The sequence below is a fragment of the Cavia porcellus genome, unplaced genomic scaffold, assembly GCF_034190915.1.
Source record: "Cavia porcellus strain 051 isolate PalLab524CR breed Dunkin Hartley unplaced genomic scaffold, mCavPor4.1 scaffold_5, whole genome shotgun sequence".
NCBI lineage: Eukaryota > Metazoa > Chordata > Mammalia > Rodentia > Caviidae > Cavia > Cavia porcellus.
This window is the reverse complement of record NW_026947488.1, coordinates 93,100,072-93,127,156: the sequence shown is the minus strand read 5'-3', so window position 1 is coordinate 93,127,156 and position 27,085 is coordinate 93,100,072. Positions and strand designations below refer to the sequence as shown.

At 34.2% G+C, this 27,085-nt stretch overlaps 1 protein-coding gene across 4 annotated transcripts in view; it reads right to left on the bottom strand.

Annotated features, from left to right (window-relative positions):
- Positions 1 to 27,085, bottom strand: part of Phkb (phosphorylase kinase regulatory subunit beta) — a 224,650-nt gene that overhangs the window by 167,720 nt on the left and 29,845 nt on the right. For all 4 annotated transcript variants that reach the window (XM_063249300.1, XM_063249299.1, XM_063249301.1 and 1 more), the window contains 4 exons: positions 21,197 to 21,286; positions 18,020 to 18,158; positions 14,563 to 14,662; positions 9,259 to 9,366 (listed from right to left, as the gene is read on the bottom strand). In XM_063249300.1, the coding sequence (XP_063105370.1) occupies positions 9,259 to 9,366; positions 14,563 to 14,662; positions 18,020 to 18,158; positions 21,197 to 21,286 (437 nt within the window). The remainder of the gene's footprint in view (positions 1 to 9,258; positions 9,367 to 14,562; positions 14,663 to 18,019; positions 18,159 to 21,196; positions 21,287 to 27,085) is intronic.

Below are 27,085 nucleotides of genomic sequence, written 5' to 3'. Positions count from 1 at the left end.
TCCCTGGTTTTCCAGCTGCTAAGACAGGACTTAGCCTAGTAACCATGTAAGCCAAGCTAGGCGTGGTGATACACATCTATAATTCTAGGACTCTGGGAGGCTAAGGCAGAAATATCACTAATTCAAGCCTTGCAATTAGGTAACTTAGTTGTAGACCCTGACTTAAAATAAAAATATGAAAAAATTAGGCTTGGGGTATAGCAAAGACCCTATATTTAACCCCCAATACCACAAATCAAAGAAACAAACAAAAACCACATGAGCCAATAGGCCAATCCAGCAACAGAGCTTTAGAGAAAATGAGAAGTGACTGCAAATAGGTTTCTTTTTAGGGTGACAAAAATGTTTCAAAATTGACTCTGACAACGGTAGTATAACACCAAAAATACTCTAAAAACCACTTAATTGAATGCCTCAAATCTGCAGTATATGAAAAATAGCTCAATAAAGCTGTTAATAATAAACAAAGAAAGAAAAATTTAAGGATTTTAACAACTCAGAAAACTATAAACCTGAGTTAAAAATGAGAAAGACATAATTTTGTTCACTTACAAGTCTAATACAGAAGACTATTATACTAACAGCTTTGGTAGCTTGTATTTCACTGGAGTTGTTTCTAATCCAAACTGCATGCCATCAAGATAGGTGTTAGCAGAAAACTATCGGTGCCTTCAAAGTCTTGAAAAAAGCAGGACTTGTGCCACCAGGGTCGCACACTCTTGGCAGCACTCTCAAACCCAGGCTGACCCTGGATGTCTCCTGGCTTTCTAGTACTCAGAGACAAGTGAGTGCTAGAGTCTTCTTGAGGTTCAAGTAGGCCACAGAAGAAAACAGATCATTCAGATTTTAGATCTTTTCAAACAACAAAAGTTTGTCAGTGACCTCTTTCAGAAAATAGTAAGAGTTTCATCCCAACGAAAGGCTCATCGAAGTATCTTCTTCAAGCACTGACACAAGCTTGTCTCAAATATTTGAAAGAAATTTTATTCTGCCAGGCAGGGTGGTCAAGTCAGTTATCCCAGTAATTTGGAAAGATGATGTAGGAGGATCACAAGGTTGAACCTAGCCTGAGCCACTGGGTAACTAAACATGATCCTGTCTCAAAACAGGGACACGGACACACATACACAGACACACAGACAAAAATAAGGTGAAAATAATAATAATAATAATAATAATAATAATGGCTGGGGAAATCGCTCATCGTGAATGAACTGGACACAATAACCAGTACTAACAAAAATTTGTTTTAAATTCCTACTGATAGCCAACAATAGCAATACTTGAAAACAAAAGAACTATCTGCTCTGACTTTTGAAATGTCTCCATGAGAAAATACCAATAACTGGAAAAACAGTATTACCAAATAACAGAATGAGTAATGTTTATTTAATACCTATAATTTGCCAAGCATTATATATCAAGAGCTTAAATTCTAGGATACAAAAGTAAATCCCAGAAGTGAGATTAAGTGATGAACACATACAGACCTAGCTGAACAGAAAGATCTCTTAAATTCAGAAGTTTAGGACAGTTTAGATACATACTAGGACCTTGTCTCTTAAAACAAAAACAGAAACAGGATAAAATAAAACAGGCAAGATGTATGGCACTGATCTAAAAATCAAACAAAAGGACCAATGTAATAGAATTTAGAACCAAAAAAAATTTTGCAACAAATTGATTTTTTAAAAAGACAGTAAAAATAGACAATAAAGAAAAGCAAGTCTCAAACAATGGTAAACAGTGACAAGAAGATACTGCATGTCTGGGAACTAGATCACAAAGCCAGAAAACAACTTTTTAAAGAAAAAAAAGAACTTCAGGAATTCAAAAGGAGGTGACAGAAAAATTTCAAACTACAGGATAAAGCAGTCTGTTAAATTAACCCTGGTTTATATGGAGGTGACCTATCTCAGCTCACACAAGGAAAACCTTGAGAGGGGTGGTAGATCCAGGGAAAAACAATGGACTGCGACTTCCGTGTTACACCAACAAACTCTCATAGCTAGCGTTAACTACAAAATCATCATGGGGTTTTACCTTCAAAGTGACCCCTTTTGCATGGCAGACTAGTGTTAACAGTAGAAATCCAGTGCAGCACTGCCATATTTCAGAGTATTTAATCAGGAACCATTTGGGGAGGGAGTTAATTTCTTAAGAATGAGCAAGAAAGCAATACAGAACAAGTACACATCAGGATTTGAGGTCATGCTACCACAGTAACCAGGTAGAAGACCAGGTAGAAGTAGTAGCACAGATAGTGCAGGTTAGACGAAGACCCTCTGAAGAGTTTAAGCTCAGCCTAGAAAAGACCTGGGCATCTGCCCCTGCAGTGAAAAGCCAGGCCAGTCATGTATGGTCTTCCGAAAGTGCTGGTGTTAAATCCAGTGACAGCCTCCGAAGTTTGTTGGCATTCTACATCTACCAGTATGACCAGGGATATCGCCTGGCTTGGACAGTTGCCATACTAGACTTGTATGTACAGAAAGGGCCCTTGGCGTATGTGTGTGGGGATCTTACAAAATGAACAGGCAATAAAGCTAGGTAAAAAAAAACAGTGACCTGGGGAACATAGAAGGATACAGAAACTTAGTTATTTAGTTAACTATTATTGGATTCTATTCTAACATTAATGCTGACATAGTTCTTGCATTTAGTAGATATTTAACATATGTCAGTGTTTTGTTTCTCTTAGCCAGCATTATCAAAATAAAAGCAAAATCCATGCAATTGATGAAAAAGGTAAAATTACAACGGACCCTGAAAAATCCAGACAATCATCTATACATACTTTGAGAACTTACATTCTAATAAGATAGAAAATGCAAAAGAAGTAGACAAATTCCTAGATATATATATGAACTACCAAAGCTGAATCAAAAAGATATAAAAATCCTAAATAAACTAATAGGAATCAATGAAACTGAAGATATAATTAAGAACCTACCAGCTAAGAAAAGTCCAGGCCCTGATGGATTCACTACTGAGTTCTATAAGAAATTCAGAGAAGACCTAATACCACTACTTCTCAAACTTTTTAATGAAATTGAAAGGGAAACAATGTTCACAAATTCATTACTTGAAGCAAGCATTATCCTATTATCAAATCCACAGAACGACTCAAATAAGGAAAAGAAATACAAGCTAATTTCCCTAATAAACATAGATGCAAAAATTCTTAAGACACTGGCAAATAGAATGCAGGAAATCATTAATAAGAATATGTACCATGATGGAAGTTGGATTTATCACAGCGATGCAGGAATCATTCAAAATATGTACATCAATAAATGTAATACTACACATTAAACGATCCAAGGTCAAAAAACATGACCATCTCAATAGATGCAGAAAAAGTTGACAAAATCCAGTACCCATTCGTGATAAAAACCTCACAAAAATTGAAATACATGGTCTTTATATCTATCTGATAAAAGCCACCTATGACAAACCAACAGCCAATATCATACTAAATGGGCAAAAACTGAAAACTTTCACTCTAAAATCAGGAACAAGACAAAGATGTCCACTATAACCACTCTCATTCAACATAGTTCTGGAAATTTTAGCAAGAAAATTTAGAGAAGAGAAAGAAATAAAAGGGATAATGATAGGAAAGCAAGAAGTTAAATGATTATTATGTGTGCATGACATGAAAGACCCCAAAGAATCTAGCAAAAGGCATCTAGATTCAATAAGCAAATTCAGTAATGTAGTTGCATAAAACTTCAACACTCAAACACCAACAGTCTTTCTGTACACGAATAACAAACTCATTGAGAAAAATTATGGAAACAATACCTTTCACAATAGCATCCCAAAAAATGAAACACCTAGGAATGAACATAACAAAGGAAGCAAAAGATCTATACATGGAAAACTATAATACTTTGAAAAAAGCAATTGAAGAAAATATCAGAAAAATGGAAAGATAACCTTTGCTCTAGGGTAGAAAGAACCAATACAGTGAAAATGGCCACACTTCCAAAACTACTACACAGATTTAATGTAATTCAAATCAAATTCCATAGCATATTTCACAGAATTAGAGAAAACAACCCTAAAATTCATTTAGAACCAAAAAAGATCTAGAATAACAAGGGCAGTTCTCTGTAACAAAGGCAAGGCAGCAGGTATCACAATCCCACACTTGAGATTATACTACAAAGCTATTGTGATAAAAAAAAAAAAATAGCATGGTATTGGTGGAAAAAAACAGACCCAAGGATCAATGGAACAGATTAGAAGATGCAGAAAGATCTCCAGACATACTTAGCCACCTTGTCTTTGATAAAGGTGCCAAACATACTCACTGGAAGACAGAAAGCCTCTTTAATAAATGGTGCTGGAAAAACTTGCTCTACCCATGCCATAGGTTAAAACTGATCTTACATCTTTCATCATGCACTAAACTAAATTTGAAATGGATTAAAAATCTAAACATTAAAATAAAAACATTAAATCTGTTGGAAGACAGATTAGGTAAAACTCTCAAAGACACTGGAATAGGGAAGACTTCATGAATAAAAGTCGGATAGCACAGGAACTATTACAAAGAATCAACAAATGGAATCTCACCTTATTACAAACCTTTTGTACAGCAAAAGACACTACCAAGAGAGAAGAGACAACCTACAGTATGGAAAAGAATGTGTGTCAGCTGTTCTTCAAAGAATTACTATGCAGGACATGTAAATAACTTAAAAAATTAGAGTCCTCAAATTTAAAGATCCAATCCAAAAATAGGTATGTGAGATGAATATACTTTTCAAATGACTACAAAAACCAAATAAATATATGAAAAATGTTCAACATCACTTGCCATTCAAGAGATGCAAACTGAAACCACACTAAGATTTTATCTCACTTCAGAAAGAATGGCTATCATCAAGAAATCAACCAGAAACAAAAGCTGATTGGGCTGTGGTGAAAAAAGGAATTCTCCTTCACTGTTCGTGAACAAGAGTGTGGAGATTCCTCAAAAAACTAGTACTAGACATTCCATTTAACTCAGTAATTCCCCTCCTGGTTATCTTCTCAAAAGAATTAAAAACATCGTAACACAGCAATATATGCACATCTATTTTTATAGCAGCAAACTTTGTAATAGTCAAATCTTGGAAACAAACTAAGAGCCCACCAACTGGTGACTGGACAAAGAAAATGCAAGTTTATATAATGGAGTAGTATTCTGACATAAGGAATGATATGCTCAAGACATTTCTAGGAAAATGGATGTGCCTTGAGACCATATTCTTAAATGAAATAAATTGGACACACAAGTAAATACTGTATCATTTCTCTGGTATGAGAAACTTAAAGTGTAAGTAAGGATCAAAACATTTAATAAGTATTGTGATACAGTAAGAAAATATTCAAATGGATAGGGAAACAAAAAAAAAAGGGAAGGGGAAAAGGAAAAATGGGCAAAGTAGAAAAAGAAAATTAAGAAAGGAAGTAAAATATAAAAATAAAGTGTTTGTAAATGGGGAGAGGAGGAGGGCTTCAAGGTAGGGTAGCAGAATGAGAAAAAAGACAAGCTATATAATATATAGGTACAAATTCTCTATAAGGAACGTGATCAGTATGTATTTGTGTACCACTAAAATCTGATTTAAAAAATAAATAAAGATAAAAGCCTCAAAAGGAAAAAAAACTGTGTACTTTAAGATAATGTTAGTGAAACAGGACACACAAACTTAAGTATTATACTGTTTCTTACTCAGGAAATGCCAAGTCTAAATAAATTAAAGAGCTAAATAAATATAAATACAGATAATAGGAAACAGGGATATTCTGTTTTGTAACTAAGATAGTGACCAGGAAATGAAGCAAGAGGGGAGGAACAGCAAATTAAAATGTGTTATGTAGCAACACCCCACAATAAATGTAATCACTATGTATTACAAACATGTATTCATAAAAATAATTTTTTTTTTTTTGGTCTTTTTCCTTTTTATCGGTACTGGGGATCGAACTGACGACTGCCTGCTTGCAAGGCAGGCGCTTATGCCGCTGAGCTAAATCCCTAGCCCCCATAAAAATAAATTTAAAAGAAAAAGAAAAGCAAGTTTCTTCAAAAAATGGTGCCACAAAAGTGGATATTTACATGTAAAGAAAGAAATTAGGCCCATACTTTCTCATCATATACTAAATCAGATCAAAGTAGATCAAATACTTAAGAGATTAAAAGAGTTAAAGTTATTAAAAATTACTGTCAGGATACTGGTTGAAGCAAAGAATTTTTGGGTATTATTGTAAAAGCATAGGCCTCAAAAATTGACAAATGAGGTTATACAGAACTAAAACGCTTCTGTACTGCCAAAAAAATAACAAAACGTGAAAGAGAAAACCTACAGAATAGGAGAAAATACTTGCAAAGTATGCATTTTATTTCTAAAAATATAAAGAAATCAAACTACTCAATAGCACAAAACAAATAATTCAATTTAAAAATGGGTGAATGATCGTTAGTCAAAAGAAGATACAGAAGCCGGACGTGGTGGCTCATGCCTGTAACCCCAGCACTCAGGAGGCTGAGGTGGGAGGATCGTTGAGAATTTGAGACCAGCCTGGGCTTTGTTACAAAGTGAGCTCAGGGTCAGCCTGAACTGCATAGAGAGACCCTATCTCAAAAAGAAAAGAAAAAAAAAAAAAAAAAGAAGAAGAAGATACACAAATTGCCAAAAAGCATCTGAGAAAATGGTCAACATCACCAATCATCAGGTAAAGAAAAAGCGCACATCGAGAGGGATATGAACAGACACAATCTCACTACTGGTGAATGTAAGCTAATATGGCATTATGGGGAAAAAGTATAGAAACTTTTCAAAAGACTAGAATTAGAACATAAAACTCTTAACAATTATGTGACTGGGTATATACCAAAGGAATTGAAATCAATATGTCAGAGAGACATCTGCACTAATGTTTTTTTTTTTGCCTTTTTCGTTTTTGTCGGTACCAGGGATCGAACTCACGACTGCCTGCTTGCAAGGCAGGTGCTTATGCCACTGCGCTAAATCCCCAGCCTCTGCACTAATGTTTATTACAGCACTGTTCCCAACAGCCAACATGTGGAATCAACCTAAAGAGTCCTTCAATGGATAAATGATAAAGAAAATATATACAATATTATTCAGTCATGAAAAACTGAAATTCTATAATTTACATTAACGTGGATCGAACCGGAGAAGTCTATGTTAAGCGAAATAAGTCAGGAATAGACAAGACAAATGCATGTCCTACTCATAGGTGGTGTTATGGTTGATACACTGTGTCAACTTGAGAAATTTTGAAGTTTAACAAGAGACTCAGAAGGGAGCCAGGATCTTTACTTTATAAATACCCTCATCTTGTGCAAGAGGAGGGCATACAGGTTTTGTGAGTGTTATACCTGTCCTGGAAGCGGGTGGAGGTGGCCCTGTGTACAAAGAAGGGAGGAAAAGAGGCTTGCTCTTTCCTCTTTTGCTCTGGCTGCTGGCTTAAAGTGTTGCCCCTGTGCCACGCCAACCTGCCTCAGAGCCAGCTGATTATGGACTGAAACCTCCAGAAACTATAAGCTAAATAAACCTTTCCTTCCTTCATTTTGGGTGCTGGGTATTTTATCCCAGCAACCAGAGAAAAGTAACCAAGACACATGGAAACTAAAAAGTTGACCACAAAGAAGCAGAGAATAAAATAGCGGTTACTAGAGCCTGTAAATGTGTGTTGGAATATGGGGAAGAGGAATGTGGACAGAGGATAGTTAATACAGACCAAGGTGCAATTGGATAGAAAGAATAGCTTCAAATGTTCTAAAGCACAGTAGTAGATGAGCATACTAGGATAATGACAGTTGACAACTGTAGGTGACAAACAAGGTGACAGATATGCCAATGATATTGATCTGATTTATACTCTGTATATGTATCAAAATGTCACACTGTACCCCAATATGTAGAATTACTATCAATTAAAATACAACTCTAAAATGTTCAAACTATACCTTTAATATACATTTATCAAAGAGTTAAAAAATGAGCTGGGGATTTAGCTCAGTGGCATAAGTGCCTGCCTGGCAAGCACGATGTTGCAAGTTCAATCTCCAGTACCAAAAGAAAAAAAAAATTAGAAAATCAGGACAAAAAGGAAGAAAACAATAATGTTTAATTCCACTTCCTAGAAATTATCTTTTCATGCAAGTCCTTCTAAACTTTTTAATGCTTATTTTTAAAATAATGGTCAAATTAATATTCTTTAATTTACACGTTAAATTAAATAATGAAGTACTAATGTTGAAGAATCAACATTTTTGGGATCAATACATATAACAGCATCATCATTTAAAAAAATCAATGTGCTATACCTTCTGAAAACCCCATTTAAGATAGTAAACTTATTTGTCAGTGCAAGAGAAACAAAAAATTCTACGTTACAGTTACTAGGTTAAGGTTGAGAAACTACTCATATAACACTAATTCTCTAAGGAGCTATTTATAATAAGGTACAAGATTTTCTGCTGCAAAGAAATGGGGTCACTGTACTTTCTAGGTTTGGAGGAAATATACTAAAGTAAGATATTTCACCTTTCTAGAGAAAGAGGAATAATAAGGTAAAACTCTAATTTTAGTAAGGAATATATGAATAATAAGTAATCTATCCCAAAGGCAGCAGAATGCAATCATATACAGATTGATCAAAATCCATTAACGACAAATATATATATATATCTGTAGCTTGGAAAAAAAGGCACTGGATATTCATTTAAAAGCAATACACAGTTGTGAGGGCAGAAAACATAAAATCCTACAGTATATTATTATAGATATAAAATTTAACATGAAACAAAGCTTAAGGACTTCAGAAATGCCTCTTGGTGTTTAAATGACATGACTTTAGCTTTACTGGAGCTTAATATATTTTAAAATGATGTGCTATGTAACAGCAACTTCAGATATGCTTTTACCTCTATTAATTATCTTTTATTTCCTAATTCCTAAGTGTTGAAATTCTTCTAAATCTGGTAGCAAATATTTTTGTTATCAAAAGAATGGTAACATTCTTCTTCTAGGCAGGAATAATAATATAATACATACTGTTGTCCAAGAACTCAGTCAGATTTAATGGTTAATATTTTAATTTCTTATCCATTTCAGGATAAGTATACTTTATTTTATACTTCCATTTTAATGTATGGAATATACGTTAAAAAAATGCATAGTCTCAAATATTCTATGACATAGCACACAGATTTGAAAAATGTGTAATTTTTACCTGAAGATGACCGTATTCCTCATAAGACAGCAACTCATCTCCAGTATGCACGTTGAAAACAGAGTGAAGACATGTTGTTGGGCGTGGATCCTGCTTAAACTGCTGGACCTGGAAATCAAATATAAGATTTAGATAACACTAATAATTCACTGGTTAAAGAGTATAAATAATTTTTTATGCAACCTTTAAGTAACAATCAGATGGATGAGACAGAGAAATGAACAAAGCAGAAATATCACCTTTGGGAAAAAAAGCAATATAAGCTGCAAACAACTAACTTAAAAGAATTAACATGATTGCCAGTTGATAGTTCACAACCATAACAACTCGGCAATTTTGGAATATTTTACATTTTATTTTATAGTATAACGCTGATTTACTTTGCCAGCCAAGATTTTGGTGATTATACTTCATTATACTATTACTTGAAAATGCTTACATAACACTCATCATAACATGTACTTCAGGATGGCCACATTTTAATGTAATACATGTTCAAACTTTAAATGCAATTTTTTTTCCCTGAGGATCACAAATTTTAACATATGTCCTGTTAACACGTTTTCATTTCCTTTTCCACACTTGCTCTCATTATGAAGGGCCTTGGCTACACTTTTATTAGAATTTTATTAGGCTTTATTTATTTATTTATTGCTGAGATGGGGACTCATTATGTTGCCCAGGCTGGTCTTGAACTCAAGAATTCTTTCACCACAATCTTCCTAAAAACTGGGACCACTGTCATGCGTTATTGCATCTGTCCTAATTATTTTAAAATACTAAGTATAAATACTATTACCAAACAGATAAAGCCCAAGGATAAAAATATCTATCCATTTATTTCTATGGGCCTGTTCAATTCAACTTGGAAAACACTTACTGATGCCAACCATGTGACAAGTATTGTGTTAATCATTGGACATGCACGATAAATTAGAACAAAAAATTCAGAAAGATATATAGCTATTTGTAAAAGTAATGATCTTCTTTCAACAGATTTAAATGATAATAAAACCTAGGTAACTGTAATCCTGCCTTGTATCACTTCAATTTATCCCTTTCATTTCAGAGAAGGGGAGAGATGGACTAGAGACTGAGTTATTCACCAATGATCAGTCATAGCTACATAATAGAACTTCCAGGAACTCCCCAGTTATGGGGTTTGGCGAGCTTCCAAGTGAGCAGGGCAGCATACTTTGGAATCCACATGGAGAGAAGCTCCTGCACAGGAGACCCCTCTGGACTCTAAGCTATGTACTACATCTAGTTCTTCATCTTTATCCTTTACGTTATACATTATATTTAACTAGTATTAGTAACATGCCTGAGTTCTGTGAGGTGTTATAACAAATTAATGAATGTGAGAAAGATCACGAGACCCCTTAATTTGTACCCAAGATGTACAGCTGCATGGGTAACCTGGGGAAATTTCCCACGTGATTTACAATGGGTTCCTGGGGGAGGAGGTAGTCTTGTCTTGTGGCACTGAACCTTTGACCTACAAGACCTACACTAACTCCAGGTAGTAATAGTAAAATTTAATTAAATTGTAGAACACCCAATTGCTATTCCCTAATGCAGATATTTTGGCCATGGAATATCTACACATTTACTATCAGAAGTGTTGGGAATACAGAAACTGTTCTCTTTTATACTCTCACAATATACTGCATGACTTTAGAAGCCTACACTGTTCAAAATGACAGTCAACAGCTAAATATGACTTAATTAAAATTTAAAATTCAGTTCTTCCTTTATACCAGTCATGTTTCAAGTATTCAACAGCCACACGTGACTAATGGCTACTATACTGCTTAACAGAATAATAAAGAACATTTCTATCATCACAAGAAGTTCTACTGGACAGAACTGTTAGAGGGCCGACACATTTTTACCTTACTCAAAGGGTATGCACAAACAAGTAAGAACTTCCATATGACTAAAGCACCAGACCAACCAAGTCAGGACCTATCGGTAGTGAGAAGATGAGGGTTGTTTAGGGATATATAATGTCTGATATACAATGGTGCCCAAAACCATTAGCAATAGCCTGAAAAAAAAAATACACCAACAGAAAATGGTCACTCCTTACCTGCCACCATGCTTATTTTCTCAAAATTCTGAACATTTTTCTGGGCTTCTACGCAAAAATATGGCTAAAATGAGACCAAATACATTCTCCTACTTGATGGGGATTTAAATGAGGCTTTATCAGTTTAGTAAAGTCAGGGCTGCAGCTAACAAGGTGGTGCTTGTCATTTATCTTCAAGACATGCAAGAACCAGCAAGAGTTTATATTCTATCATTATGTCAGGAGGAAAGCAGACGCTAAATGAGTAAAGACGGCCAAATGGGGAATTATATAACTATGCTTTGAGTTTTAAAGTTGTTAAATGACAAGTAATTTAAAATTTCAGAGAAAAAACTATAAACTATATGCTTTGAAGATTAATGGGGCATGTTGTATGTCAGTCACAAACAGAAAGTATTCTTGAAAGCAGTCAAGATACAAGAAGTTATTAATTGTATTTTATATAATATCTAGTGTCTCAGAAGTAAAGATAACAATGATTAAAGCAAAATCTTCTGCACTAAAATCAATCAACTTGTACTTTGCTTAGATGTTTCCTAAAAACTTTTAGCATTACAAATAAACAATTTATTATTTAGGAAAAGGTAAGCATTTGGTCAACCATTCTTAATTTATACCCTTAAAATGCACACTGAAAGGAAAATGATCATGTCACAAGGGAATTTTGGAAGAATAAAGTTTATAAAACTTAAATGATCTCTCACTAAAACTTAAATAATCTCTCAGCAGCATTTTAAACACTTTTTTGAAGTAGATCACAGGGCCTTGTGAAGATTCATAGCCTATTGCTAAGCAAATCTCTGCCCACCAAAATACTAACTATAGATTGAATTAACTGAAACACTGAATGCTTCTCCTTAAGGAGTATAACACAAAAGAATATGAATATGAACATTAGGGGAAAAATAAACCTGACATTAATATACAAGCAATGACACAAGTGTCAATGTCAAGACAGCCAAGATAATAAAATACAGAAATAGATTGCCCCACAGTCTATAAATCAAGAGCAATTCTACTTCTTCATTTTCTTTCCTCCTTTTTTTGTGCTTTTGAGATAGACCTACCATGTAGTCCACATTGGCCCTGAACTAGCTATATAGCCCAAACTTGAAATCCCCAAACTTGAAATCCTCAAACTTGAAATCCTCTTCCATCACTCCTTGGAATGCACAGGCCACCATGCCTATCCCACTCACTTCTTAATAAATTTCATACATCTCTTTCAGCTAGTGCTTTAAGACAAAACGTAAGGAAACATGTTTAGTGATGAAAAATCAAAAACAAAAGGTTTAGACATTCTAGGTTATGATTTAGTTTCTAAAATAAAGAATATGAAAGCTCAAAGTCAAACAGCAAATGAATAGTATAAAAGTCTTTCACTTGAGTTTTTCAAAAAGGCCAAAATATAAATATTTAATATTTTAAAACTATGTTTATATTTTGGACAGCTACAGATCATAAAGAAAATGGCCAAGGCTGAAGGAAAAGAAAAGGACAGACCAGCAAGAGGGGTGATGGGGGTTACTGAGCTGGTGTGGGTTTGATCTGAAGAAGCCGGCCACACTCACTTGTGGGTGACAGTAACAGTCTCTAAATGGTTATGGGAAGCAAAAAAGATCACAGTGACAGAAAAACTGTAAAACCTGTAAAGCATATTTTGTTCATCAGAACAAACCCAGCATTTTGCAATATGTACTCCATATAATCCAGATTCTTTATAGCACAATCATTTTAATAGTCTACACACTCATAACTACACAGAAGTGATCACACTGCCTACATGGTTACTGGTACGTATCTATCCTAAATAGTAGAAGCTGAAAGCATATCTGAGGTACATAATCTAGAAAGGAGAGGGAAAGCACTAATAGCAGAACAACACATTCTTACTGAATGTTCACCCAGTACCAGCATCTGATTTTAAATTACAGTATTTCATTATCCTTACAAGACCACAGTTGTGGTAATGGTGGGATGGAGATAGTTACAAGTACTACTTTATTTGACAAATGAAAAGACCTGATATACACAGAAGCTAAATAATTTACCTAACATTACACAGCTAGTCACAGATTAGAAACCAGTGCATTAGTTGGTGCTGATGATTCAGAAAAGTTAACACTGTAGGACAGAGACTGCCAACTTTAGAAAAGTTTCCCTTGGCTAGCGTGAATAAACTCGAATTTGGGGAGGGTTCTGTCAGAGGAGTGACTCACTACACCTACACTGTTTATACAATGTGGTTTATGCACCATGCTTCCTTCTGGGAGGCTGAAATTTCAGTAAGTGCTGGGCAGACGGTACCAACACAACCAGCCACCAATAAAAATCCTGATCAATAAAACTACTGAGCCTTAAGAGCTTCCTTGGTAGATAATATTTTACGTGTGTTGTTGCTAACAGTTCCTCGGCAAATTAAGTGTATCTGTGTGGCTCTAGTTGGCTCCTGGCACCACATTTCCTCCAGATAATACTCCAAATAGTTTTTACTTTATTATCCTTTGTGCCCTTTTGCTGTAATAAACTATACACATGACTTCATCTATTGAGTCATGTAGGTCTTTTGAGTCAACTGTCAAATTGAGCAGCGGTTTTGGGAACTCAGGATACTGATTTACATATCTGGGTATTTACTATATTAAGACTCAGGGAGACAGAGAGGTAGTAAAGTAGAAGAACTAGAATATTATACTCATATAAAGCTTTACACTTTAAAAAAATAAGTCATATATATTATTTTTTAAATTTCGAGATAAACTTGTAAAATTCAGTTTTCCAAAAGCGTACAATTCCTTGCTTATTTGATGTAAATGAATGAAGTATTTTTAAGTTCATGTTAGCCTGAGAAATTCACCATGTTCAAGTTATTCCAACAAGGATTTTCCTTAAGTAATGTAACACCGGTTGAGTAAGGGACATTCATGAGGTTCTCCCAAGACTTAATTTTTATTAAGCAAATAAGATATGCAAAACAGAAATTCAAGTTTATATAATAATCTCAATATCTCTCACTGAAGGTATTCTTTCAACTTCAGCATTCCAAAACCCTGGGCTAGGAAGACAGAAAATATTTTAACCTATTTAGATTGCCCTAGAATGTGGCTTTACTTTTTAAGATACATTCTCCTTTAGAAGACACTACTAGAATACTGGTTAAATTAATCCTTCAGAATGGTATGAGAAATCCAGTTCACACCACAGTGTTTTACCTTATCAGCCTGACGCATGTAGCAGTAGAGAATTCCTCTCATACATTTTATAGCGGAGTGTTCCAGCTCATGGGTCCTTCCCTTGTCATCATCAATGCGCCTGGGTGAGAGAGATAACTCATGAAACAAATTGGAAATGCATTTGAAAAGGAAGAAGAGCTTTTGATAATTAAGTATTTTAACTATCTGACTAATCCTGTGTTCTGGTGACGTTACTAATTCTGCCACAGTGAAACTCCATTTTTCCAGCAGATACTGAAATCTTGCAAAAAAAAAAAAAATACTGTGATGGAACTTGTGTAGATTTTGTTCCTTAATTTAAGGAAGTAAACCAACTCTTTTAAAAATGACATACAATATTTTACACAATGATCGAAAAAAACCTAGCAACCAAACTTTTATAAATTCACTGTTATAAAACTGAAGCAACTTAAAATACCGATTCCTTTAGGCTATGATACAGTTTGGATTTAAAGAAGCACCAGTTAAGATAGCACATACCTTCTTTGCTCTGTAATGGGTTTGATACAGGCAGGGCAAGCAACAATCACAATCAAGGATGTTCTGAACTAAATACATATCCATTATGACATGTGATATATTTGGGCACAGTTTCATCTTCTCAGGTATGGCTTTAAAAATCAATTGACCATATTTATATCACTTTTAAAAATAAAGAATGCTCTTTCTATACATGTTATTTATTATAAATCAGAGACTTTCAAAAGATGAATGAGAAGTACCCACTACTAAAAACTAAAAATTACTTATTCATAGTTTGATTTAATCTTGACTAAAATATCTGGCAATCATTCTCACTTGATAAAAAGTATCACATGCCCCTTTAAAAAAGTGCAGTATGTATGAATAATTCCTACTCCTATTTCACATGTAATGACTGGGAAGAATGATGATCACTGTAATATAGTATAATGAATGTCAGAAACAAATATTCTATGTCATTCATTTTTGGTCAATTATTTCTCCTTTTTATAAAGGCACCACAGAAAAACTAACACAACTGTACTATGTCCTTCCTTTCTCCAGTATGGACACAAGTGATTTATCAGAGACAAATTTTATATAGATAACATGCCCAGCAAATTAAGGACTTTCAGTTCTCTATCAGATACTTGAAACCTTTTGAGAAAAGGTTAAAGGGTGACTTTTGTATATAGACTGACTGTACTCTTAGTACTCTTACTCTATAAAAAATGTCCCATGTTTTATTTCAAAAATCTTCAAATGTGTAAAGAAATTAAAAGGATGCTACAATGAATACATACTTTAGGCTCAGCAGTTAATATTAATTTATATCACTTATAATTTTTTCCTTCAATATTTTAAAATAAGCTACAAACGTCATGGCCTTTCACCCTACACACCAGGAACATCTGTAAAAACAATTCTCCTATATAATGCTAATACTATTATTACAACCAAGAAATTCAAAGTTGATATTACATATCTGATAAATAACCTAGATTCAAATTTATCAAATTATCCCCAAAATGTACTTTAGAGTAGATTTTAAAAGTGTAATCTAACAATGAATCACAAATTAGCTGGGGATTTAGCTCAGCGGTGTAAGTGCCTTGACTTGTGAGTGTGCAGTCATGAGTTTGATCCTCAGCACCAAAAAAATAGAAGAATCATGAATTATATTTGATCTTGTATTTCTTTATGCTCATATTAACTGCAAGCACATATTTCCTAAACTCTATGACACTTTCTCTGTTGGGTAATACTTGTTGTCAACCCCACTGGACTGAGAAATGCCTGGGAAACTGGTAAAGCATACTTCCTGGTGTGTTTGCGAGGGGATTTGCAGAGAACGTGGGCACATGGGTGAATGAACTGAGAAAGATCCACCCTAAATGTGAACATTACCATCAAATGGGATTGGGCCCAGATGACACAAAAAGCAGAAGGGAAAGAGCACGAGGATGCAGGAGCTCGATTCTTAACTCCCCACCACCCCACCCCAACCCCACCCCCAGTGTTGCCGCTACCCATGAATATCAAACTCCAGTTTCTTCAGACTTTTAATGTGAACTCACAACACAATCCTCCAGGGACTTTACAGACCTTTAACCTTGAACTAGGGCTGTACTGCTCCCTCTTGTTCTGAGGCTTTCAGCTTCTTGGACTGGGCAAGTACTTGTTTCCCTGGCACCCCAGCTAGCCAGTGGCCACTGTGGGACTGTCCAGCCTCAAATCATGTAAGCCAAACACACACACACACACACACACACATACCTTCTATTGGTTCTGTTCCTCTGGAAAACCTTGCTTAATACACCTAAATTTTTTAACAGTTTTGGCAACTGTCTTATGAAAATCAACAATCCAGTTATGACTGATTATTTATTCATGTGGACTTAATGTTAAACATTTTGGTAAAAAATTAGCATTGTTGATATGTATTTATAATTGTGTCATATCAAAGGGCACTTAATACTATTAAGTGTTATTTTTGGATTGAATACTTAGTTAAGGTGCTAGTGGTGATATTTCTTATGCCCATTAGACCACTAGCAGCCCCACACTTAATAAAGTCAAATTGTACTTACAACAAAGAATATGTAAAGAAATAATTAGGTTGACAATTACCACACAATACTTGATTTTATTTTACTAATCTAGTATTTCAATGATTTATGACAGAGGAACCATGTTCATTTAAAAGAAAATTTTCAACTCAGAAATACTAAGGTCCCTCAGAAAAATAACATTCAGAAGTTTAATAATCTTAATTTATAACTAAAATGTATTTCAAACATCAGGTATGAGGCTCCACAATTGGTGCTTTATATATCCAATAAAATAAAGAAGAAAATTTTTTACTTCATAAAATAACTGACTTACAACTAAATTTAACAACTGATAAGTCAATAAATTACAGTAGGAAAAACACTCAACCAGGATAAAGAAGGGGGTCCTGAAGCCACCACTGATTAGTTGTACAATTTAAACAAATTTATTTTATTTTCTGAGACAGGTTTAGACTGGCCTTGAACTCACTTTGGAATCCAGGCTGTCCTTGAACTTACAGCAATCCTCCTACATCAGCCTTCCAAGTGCTGCAATTATAGGTGTGCACCAGTACGATCAGTTGAATAAATTTATTAGCTGCAACTTTATCATCTGCAAAATTCAATTAGCTTTAATTCTTTTTATGATTGAAACCAATCACTCAATGAGAATTAATAGGTAATTCATTCTACCAAAGACTAACATTGTTTGAGAAAACAACAGATAAAAAATATTGGTAACAAAATCATAAAACATCGTAACTAGTCTTATGTAACCCTTATAAAACGAAAGGGTTTAGAGGCCGAAAAGGTGACATAAGAAGCCACAAGTCACTCAGTAATCAAAACACAGTAGAAGCAAAAGACTGACAAAAGACTGTTACCCGGTCTTAGAGTCACTAGGCGATCCCGAGTCAGCTCACCTGTATGCTAGTGCCAACGCCCAAGCTCCAGCAGCACAGTAGAGACTGTCCTGGATTCTGGCCTTCTGATCAACACCGCATGTTTTAGTTGGGAACAGACCAGTGGTTGGACTTTGATACAGCAGCAATGTGGACTTGACTATAGAGGGAGATAAGAAAAGAAATGGATCGCATCACCAGCCATTTCCATTGAATATCTTAAATGTGTTTGATAACCTCATTCCATTTCTAAACAATTTTGTTACTTCTAAACTTAGCTATCCTACAAAATAATTAAAGACATTCGGCCACTTTATGTTGCTTGAGCTTAGGGGAATCCATCTATCATGAAGTGGGTCTTTTTTTTAGAAAAGGGCATAGTTAATTAGAACTTAAAAGCCTTGAGCGCATCCTGGTTAATGGGAACATGTGATATAAATATTACTAAGAATATGACAGGCACAGAGAAAAATAATTAAAAATAATTAAAAATAATTAAAAAAAACGAGCATTTTAAAAAAATAACCAGTTCTATGTAGAAACTTTAAACAAATTTTAACAGAGTGCCCTGCAACCTGCATTTGCTAAATTATATACATAACTCAATCAAAAATTTAAGATGAGGATACACCGTAAAACAGGCAAGAATCATGGGTTTTACTGAAGACTAATTTGTGACTGGTCTTAACAGAGGTATGTTCATTTTACTGATATTGTACAGGTTAGGGATTTTACTTATTATACTTTTAAAACTGAATTCCATATCTATATAGAATGAAGATACTAGGAAGTAAATAATCTTTGTCTACACTTTCTAAAAACTATTTTTTTCCTCTTGTTCTGGTTTGGGGCCATCATTATCCCCAAGGCTCACATGTTCCATCGTGGAGCTTTTGGAATTGGGGCACTAAGCTGAATGGGCTTAAGAGGCCAGGCTTAACTGAAGGAAGTGGGCCCCTGGGGTTATACCTGGAATGGTTTTCTTCACCTCTTTCTGTTTCCTGGCCAGCACCAAGGGAGTTATCTTTCCACTGCCACACATTTCAGCCAGGAAAGGTTTGTGCCTCACCACAGGCCTAAAGCAGTGGAGCCGATTGACCAGGAACTAGAACTTTGAAACTGGTAGCCAGAATAAAGCTTTCTTCTTTTAAGCTGTTTTTCATGGGTATTTTCTGTCAGCAACAGAAACCTAACACAACTGTCTAAATAAATGGATAAATAATGCTTGTCCCAAAGTATGTTAAATAAATCTAATCTAAATTAATATATATTAGATAGTTTTTCAAAAGTTAAAATAAAATACTCCTGCAAAGAGACTAAGGGATTAAAATTTCTTTCAGTCTAAACTGATCTTATCATTAACATTTTTACCCAGACTATCAGTACATTTATTATTTTTCCCAGAGTAAAATTTACTTGGTTCTTAAGTCCAAAGCAAATAATTAATATTTCCTTTAAAACTGTAATTATTTCTCTTTAGACAGTCATTGCTATAAAGAAGATAAAGAGTGGCTTAAGAATGCATGTAGCATCATGATCAAAAATCAGTTAAAATACCACAAATGGGCATTCTGAGATGAACATTCAGTTCTCAGATAAAGATATACAAATATATGAAGAAATTTTCAACATCAATGGTCATACAGGAAATGCAAATTAAAATAACACTGAGATTCCATCTCATCCCACAAAGAATGGCTGTCATCAAGAAATCAAACAACAGGGGCTGGGGATTTAGCTCAGCGCATAAGTGCCTGCCTTGCAAGCAGGCAGTCATGAGTTCGATCCCCGATACCGATAAAAAAGAGAAAAAAAAAAAAAAAAAAAAAAGAAATCAAACAACAAATGCTGTGGGGAAAAGGGAATCCTTCTCCACTGCTGGTGGGAGTGTAGACTAGTATAACTCTTGTGGAAATCAGTGTGGAAATTTCTCAAAAAAACTAGGATTGGAAGTCTCATTCAATCTAGCTATTCTCCTGCTGGGTATTTTCACAGAAAAACGGAAAATGTAATACCACAGAAATAAACGTGCACTCTTGTTTATAGCAGCACAATTTGTAATAGTTAAATCTTAGAAACAATGCAAATGCCCATTAACTAAGGAATGAATAAAAACAGATGTGATATAATGGAGTAAATGGATGCAACTTGAGACTATGATCATATGTGAAATAAATCAGACTTAAATGTATAAATATCGTATTATCTCCTGAGTTTAAAAACTGAGTAAATAAGATCCAAAATGTATAACAGACATTGTAAAAGTTAAAGGGAAAGAGAAAAGGAAACAACAACTGGGATGGGGAAAGGAGAAAAGATTATACATCTTTTATATATATTCATATATATAATATACATTCATATATATGAGATAGACAACCATACTATTAATTCCTGTTCATCAAAAAGAATAGTTTGTGCTTTCATTATTTGACTGTTTGATCATTTCTCTCATGTTTATATCCTGTAATCTCAACTACTTTGAAGATATGCAACTTTGAAGATATTAACCAACGTTAATCTATTGTTTTGAAATTCTGTATTATCAGTTTTATTTTTTGTTTTTAAAATAAAAAAATAATTTTTAAAAACTTAAAGTTTACAATGAGGTCAAAATAAGTCAGTCAGCCTGTATTTTTGTAGAAGAGCAAAAAATGTTTTTTGCCATCAGAGGACATAAATGGCATAAGAAACAACCTGAAAAATAGTTATAGGCATTCCAAAGTATGGTCTAAAGAATAAGGAGGCATCCTATACATACATAACTCAAAGTTATTTATTCACATTGAAAAACAAAACTTGCCCGGTTAATCCAGAAAAACAAACAAAAATTAAGGGCCTGATATTAAACGTACTAACTTCAGATTATCTTTTGTATCTCAGTGAAGTAGAAATTGGTACAAAAGGGTAAGGATTCACTAAGAATTATGTATAGGTAGGTGAGGAACTTGTTACATGAAATATTTGCACATAATTCAAAAAATCTCAAGTTTTCAAATCTAGCAAGGTATTGGTGATAGCTGTAGTCATTCAAGGGCCAGATATGACTGGATTCCTTCCGTAGTCCTGTTACAGATAAATAAGCACTAAAACTATCCCCAAATCCAAGCAATAGAATATCATCAACATAATGTACACATTATAGCTAAGGCACAGTGAATACTAATCATAGATAACTCTTCCTTAAGTTTTGCTTACCAATTCTGTAATAATGATCCAATTTATCCCACAGAGTTTCATTATCAGGTTTTGGAAGATGAATGCTTTTAAGAGGTTCATAAACTGACCCTAAAAACAAAAATCCATAGAACTCAGTTAATTTTATTCAGATGAACAAAGAAAAGTTCCAAAGAAAAGAACTACGTAACAAAATAATTTTCATTTTTACTATCATATTTCACTATTGGTTAAACTTTTGTTAAGGGAAGGAGAAAAGTGAAACGACCTTTAACAACAGGTATAGATGAGTGTTCACTTTCACCATTCATACCCAGATACCCAGCACTTGATCTAATTATCTGATGTGTACATTAGTCCTAACAACTCAAATATACCTAATACGCAAGTGATAGTCTCTATTTCAGTAATTTCCCACTATTGAGAGATATATCTAACTATGTGCCTTTAAATCCAAACCTTAAGCCATTATGCTGATGCTTCTCCCAGCAATTTTCAGTCTAATGGTCATGCCCCAAAATCCTCAAGAAAAAGTAAAGCTCATGTTTTAAAGTCATGCACTTTACAATACTGTACTACATTTTATACTGAAATTCTTAAGTCTCTATTTTCTCCTAGGTAGGTAATTCTTTTCCATTGTTATTTGGAACATAAGCACAGACCATTTCTATATCTTAGGCACAAAAACTTCTAGGGATTAGCAGAGCATGCTCCTCAAAAGCTAGAGAATACCACAGCAATCGTAATTCCCCACAAAATAGGGAGAGCAAATTGTTTGCTCAACTAGTGCACATTCTAACTGCTGACTGAAAGTCATCTGAACCTTCAACTATTAAACTAAGTATGGTCTCTCATTCTTTTTTTTTTCTTTTTATCGGTACCAGGGATCGAACTCACGACCACCTGCTTGCAAGGCAGGTGCTTATGCCGCTGAACTAAATCCCTAGCCCATCTCTCATTCTTTTTAAAAGCACTCAGAAATCATCAACATCACAAGGTCAAAACTAATCTACCTTTGGATTCAGGTAATGCATACCAGATAGTCTGACAACACAGCACAAAATAAACCTATAATTTGCCTTGAGGAGAGGGAAACATGATGCTGACATGCACTCAAGAGTTGATTTTGAAAAAAAATTAAAGCATTTATATTCATAAAATAGTTATGTCTAGTATGATAATTTAAAGCCAGGTTATTGGAAGTCCCCTTAATTTTAGGCAGACAATAGAAGAAAATAACCTATAAAAGGCAATAATCCCATTATCTACTATTAGACTAAGAGGTGGCTAATAGACTATCTACTTAGGGGAAAAATAGGAAATGATACCCTCTGAGAGAAAACATTTCTTAAAAAATAAAAATAAAAAATAAACTAAACGAACAAAAACAGTCTTGCTTGTGGTACAACTGGAATGGCTCCACAGTAAACAATGGAGAGATTTATCAATCCAGACAGGAGATCATTAAGGTCCTACCTCCTATGTATACATCGACGTCCCAACTACGCCCTCTACCTTCCTGCATTCAATTATCTCTGGGGAGATATAAGTATATAGGCAGCCCAGAGTTGAGAAGGAATAATAGAATCACTAAAAGGAAGGGAATAAGCTCTGGAAGACTGCACACTTGCAGTGAAGATCACTCATTAAGAAAGACAGTAATATCAGATACAAATAGTCACAAGTCATAAATTGTGTGTGTGTGTGTGTGTGTAAAGATTATAGGGAGTAACTTGCTGAGGGACAAAATGAACTACAATTATTTTGTCATCTCATTTTGCTCTAAAAAAACCTCACCATTGGAGTTTTGATTTTTTTTTTACAGGCAAAAATACGTAAAATCAGACTTCTTAAGAAAATACCTACATAGTAATAATTAAAAATCTAGAGACATAGCTCAAGGGTAGCAAACCTGCAGAGTACACATGGGGCACTGAGGTTAATCTCTACTACTGCAGAATGAATACATGCAATAGGGGGAATGTTCAAAGCTAGCAAAGAAATATAAAAATAAAACCATCTAATTTACTAAGAATCAAGGTTTTCTTTATCTTTGTAATCTTCAAAGAGAGGCTCCGGTGAGTTAAGAATAACTTAAGTACATTTTAAGATTTTAGGGATCATTGTTGCTTATGCTTCTTCAACAACTACGCAAAAATAAGCACAATATTTCATACAATTTATGGTGAGCAATATCACACAGATAAAAGTAATCACTTTTAAAAAAGAATCAGACATCTGAAAAGCATCAATACTGAGATAAAGAAAGAAGAAAGCATGAATTCCAGAATAAAAAATGTAAAATGTATAGCAGAAAATATTAAAATGATCAAGGTAAAAATTAGAATGAATTTTTAAATACAAATTCTTCATTTCTATGTGTTTACCATTTGAATTATGTCTATATATTTATAAGGTAAAATAAAATCAACTTATTAGTTATCAAGTTTGTAAAATGAATATAGCAAAAATAACAGGTTTTATGTGTTAATTTCCTTTGGGACAAGAAAAATATAATTCACAACTTCATTTTAGAACACATTACTGTTCAAAAGGATACAGTGACAAAAAGACAAGAAAAAAAGCAGAAATTGCTACTTGAAGAGAAATATTACAGCTTTCTTCTGAAATATAAAAGTGCTATTTACTAACATTAAAACAAAAGCAATTTTTTAAGAAACTTACATGAGCCCAAAAGAATACTAAGTATAAACTTAACAAAAGAACGAACTTTCTGAATTTTAAATTGTGAAGTGTCAAGAAGGCTACTGACCGCTATGGCACAGCACTTAAGAAATGATAAATAACAAGTGGATGTGGTAGTACATACACGCAATCCTAGCTACTTGAAGGTTGAGGCCTGCGGACTGCAACTTCAAGTAAAGCCTGAGTAATTTAGTGAGATACTGTCTCAAATTAAAAATAAAAAGATCTGGGAATGTAGATTAGTGGCAAAGCCCTCGCTAAGCATGCCTGAGACCCTGGCTTCCACCCTCAGTAATGAGAGGGAAAAATTTTCCAAAAGCATTAGTAATTGAAATAGTAACCATTAAAAGAATAAAAAAAAGATTTCCTAAGAGGAAATTCTAGGTGGAAAACTGTTCAGCAACTAATATTAAAATAATGCTTTATTATTATGGAATGCTTTTTTCCATTATATGTTTAAAAGTTCTAATATATACAAACATGTTATGCATCAAGAAACAGTATGAAGATCCTTTAAGTAGCTTTATCATATATACATCTATCTCTACCTGTACATCAAAATATTGCATAAGATAAATATTATTTATTCACTTAATATTACAGTGTATGGATAAGACTGGACAATATATCTAGAAGGCTAACAAGGTTTACAGCTTAAAGGTGAAAACCAAAAGAAGTTTTCAATAAAAATAAATAAAAGGTAGGAAGTGGTGGGGTTTCTTAAAACAAAGACTAGGCCAAAATTCAGTCTCTTGGAGAAAAAAAACACAGGCAACATCTGCCTTGCAAATTCTGCAAATTTTATCAATCTCAAGTAATTAATTAGCATATAAAGATGAGACAACTGAAATCTAAGGATGCACAAAATTATAAAAACATTTACCTAGATGCACACATACTTAATAATCACAGTTGTAAAACTTAGGAAAATGCATCTGTTTTACGATACTACATACTGTTTTTTTTTTTTTAACTTTGGGAAAAGATTTAGATAAAAGCCATGTGATTAATGGTAAATTTTATTTAACAACTGAACCAAGTGTGTACTTTTAAGAGATAGTGAAATCCTTATTCCTATATGATTCTGAATTTTGTCCTCAACTAATTTCCTTTCAGATTGAAAAAAAAAAAAAAAAGAATTTTATCACCCTAAATAGTCACCATTAACATCTGGGTGCATTCCTTTCAGGAATTTTATCAGCTATAACTAAAAAGCAAAAAAAGTTTAGTAAACATGAAATCACAATATATATGCTTTTTTTTATCATGGAGAAAAATCCTTCTGTCCTATACCTCAGCAATGGTCCTCTTTCATTCTCTCTCTCAGATAACGATACTTTTTTCCACATCTATCTATATACTCATAAAGTGAGAATCTACAGAGGTTTTATAAAAAATGGTATCATGATTTGTAGTGATCCGTGATTTCACTACTCTCATTTAATGACACAGGAAATCACTCCACTCTCACCAAGAATTTCTTCGTATGCCATAGTGTACAATGACATAGTACAACTTATTCAACTATTCTGTGAGCAGAGGAGTAGGTACATGTACACCACATATTCCAATTCATGGTTTTCATCTCTCATCACTTCCCTATCTCTCTCTCCCACTATCTCTTGATCCTCTTTTCAACTGAGATCTATCTCCCTATTTCCTGCTGTCTTTATTTCGCTACTTATTTATAATACCTTATGTGAGAAAATGTTATTTAAGGCTTTGTATCTCATTTATTTCACTTAACATTATAGTCTCAAGGTGCAGCCAATTTTCTACAAGTGCTCCAAGTTTATTTTTGTTATTTTAAAGAGACCAAAACCAAGCAAAATAAAACAGAAAAGGCCAATCAAAACAAACCAATGTAAGTGACAGAGGACTTCAAAACAATAGGAAATCAGTAATGGTTATCATAATGTCTTGTCTTCAAAATAGCTGCAGATGCCTTCAGACATAGTAAAAATCAAATAAAACAGAACAGAGTAGAACCAACAAAAACAAAACAGTAAATGCAATAAAGGACTTCAAAACAAGACAATAGTGAATTCAAAATGGCTACCATAATATATTCTGCTTTGTTTTTCTTGTTGTTTTTCTGGTACTGGGGATTGAATTCATGACCTCGCTCTTGCCAGGCAGGTACGTATTGCCACTGAGCTAGATCTCCAGCCCTAACTTGCTATCTTTGAAATACCTAGCCATGCCATAGGATATAACAAAATCAAACGAACCAAAACAGAATAAAACTCAACCTATCAAACCAATGAAAACAACACAGGACTTAAAAACAAGATAATACGGAATTAACAATGGCTACCATCTTCAGAAGGAGATCCCCCATACATGCCACACTGCATATCATTTTCCTCCAAATAGATGATCAGACCACTGGCCCTCGACCTGCAAAACCAGTGAAACACCAAACACCACAAGCATCAAATTGCATTTCACCTGAATAGCTATCATTGCAGCCTGTGTTTCTCTGGATCAGCCAGTTTCCTGGGTTGGGGTGAGGGGAGTTGGCTCTTATTTTCCAGCCCGTGAGACAAAAGGGCCTGGGGTCTGACTGTACCCACACGGGTGGCAGCCCACACCTGGCACTAGTTTGCAAGGAGGGCTTGTTTCTTTGTTTTTCTTTGTAGCACAGTAGTACTCCATTGTGTGCAAATACATTTTCTTCATCCATTTACCTGGTGATATACAGATGGGCCATTTCCAAGACCTATGATTTATACTGCTATAAATGTAGGTATACAAGCATCACTGTAATACAGTGTATTTGCCTCTTTCCTGAAGATACATTGAAGGGGAATAGCTAGGTCAAATGAAATTTATAGTTTTAGATTTTGGAGAATCTCCACGTTGATTTCCATAGAAGCTGTACTAGTTTTCATTCCCACCAAAAATATAGAAGGATTCATTTTGACATGCAGCCTCTCCAGCATTTATTATTTGATTTCTTTATGATGGCCATTCTTTCTAAGATGTGAAATGTCTATTTATTTCACTTGCACAATTTTTAACTGAGTCTTTTATTGGGGGGGAATCTAACTTTTTAATTTTCTCTCTATTCTATATATTAGTGCTCTGAGGAACAGCTGGCAAAAATCTTTTCTTGTTCTTTAGTTTCCCTCAATCTGTTGTTTCTTTTGCTATGCAGCTTTCTGATACAATCTCATGTATTGATTCTTGGTATCATTTTTT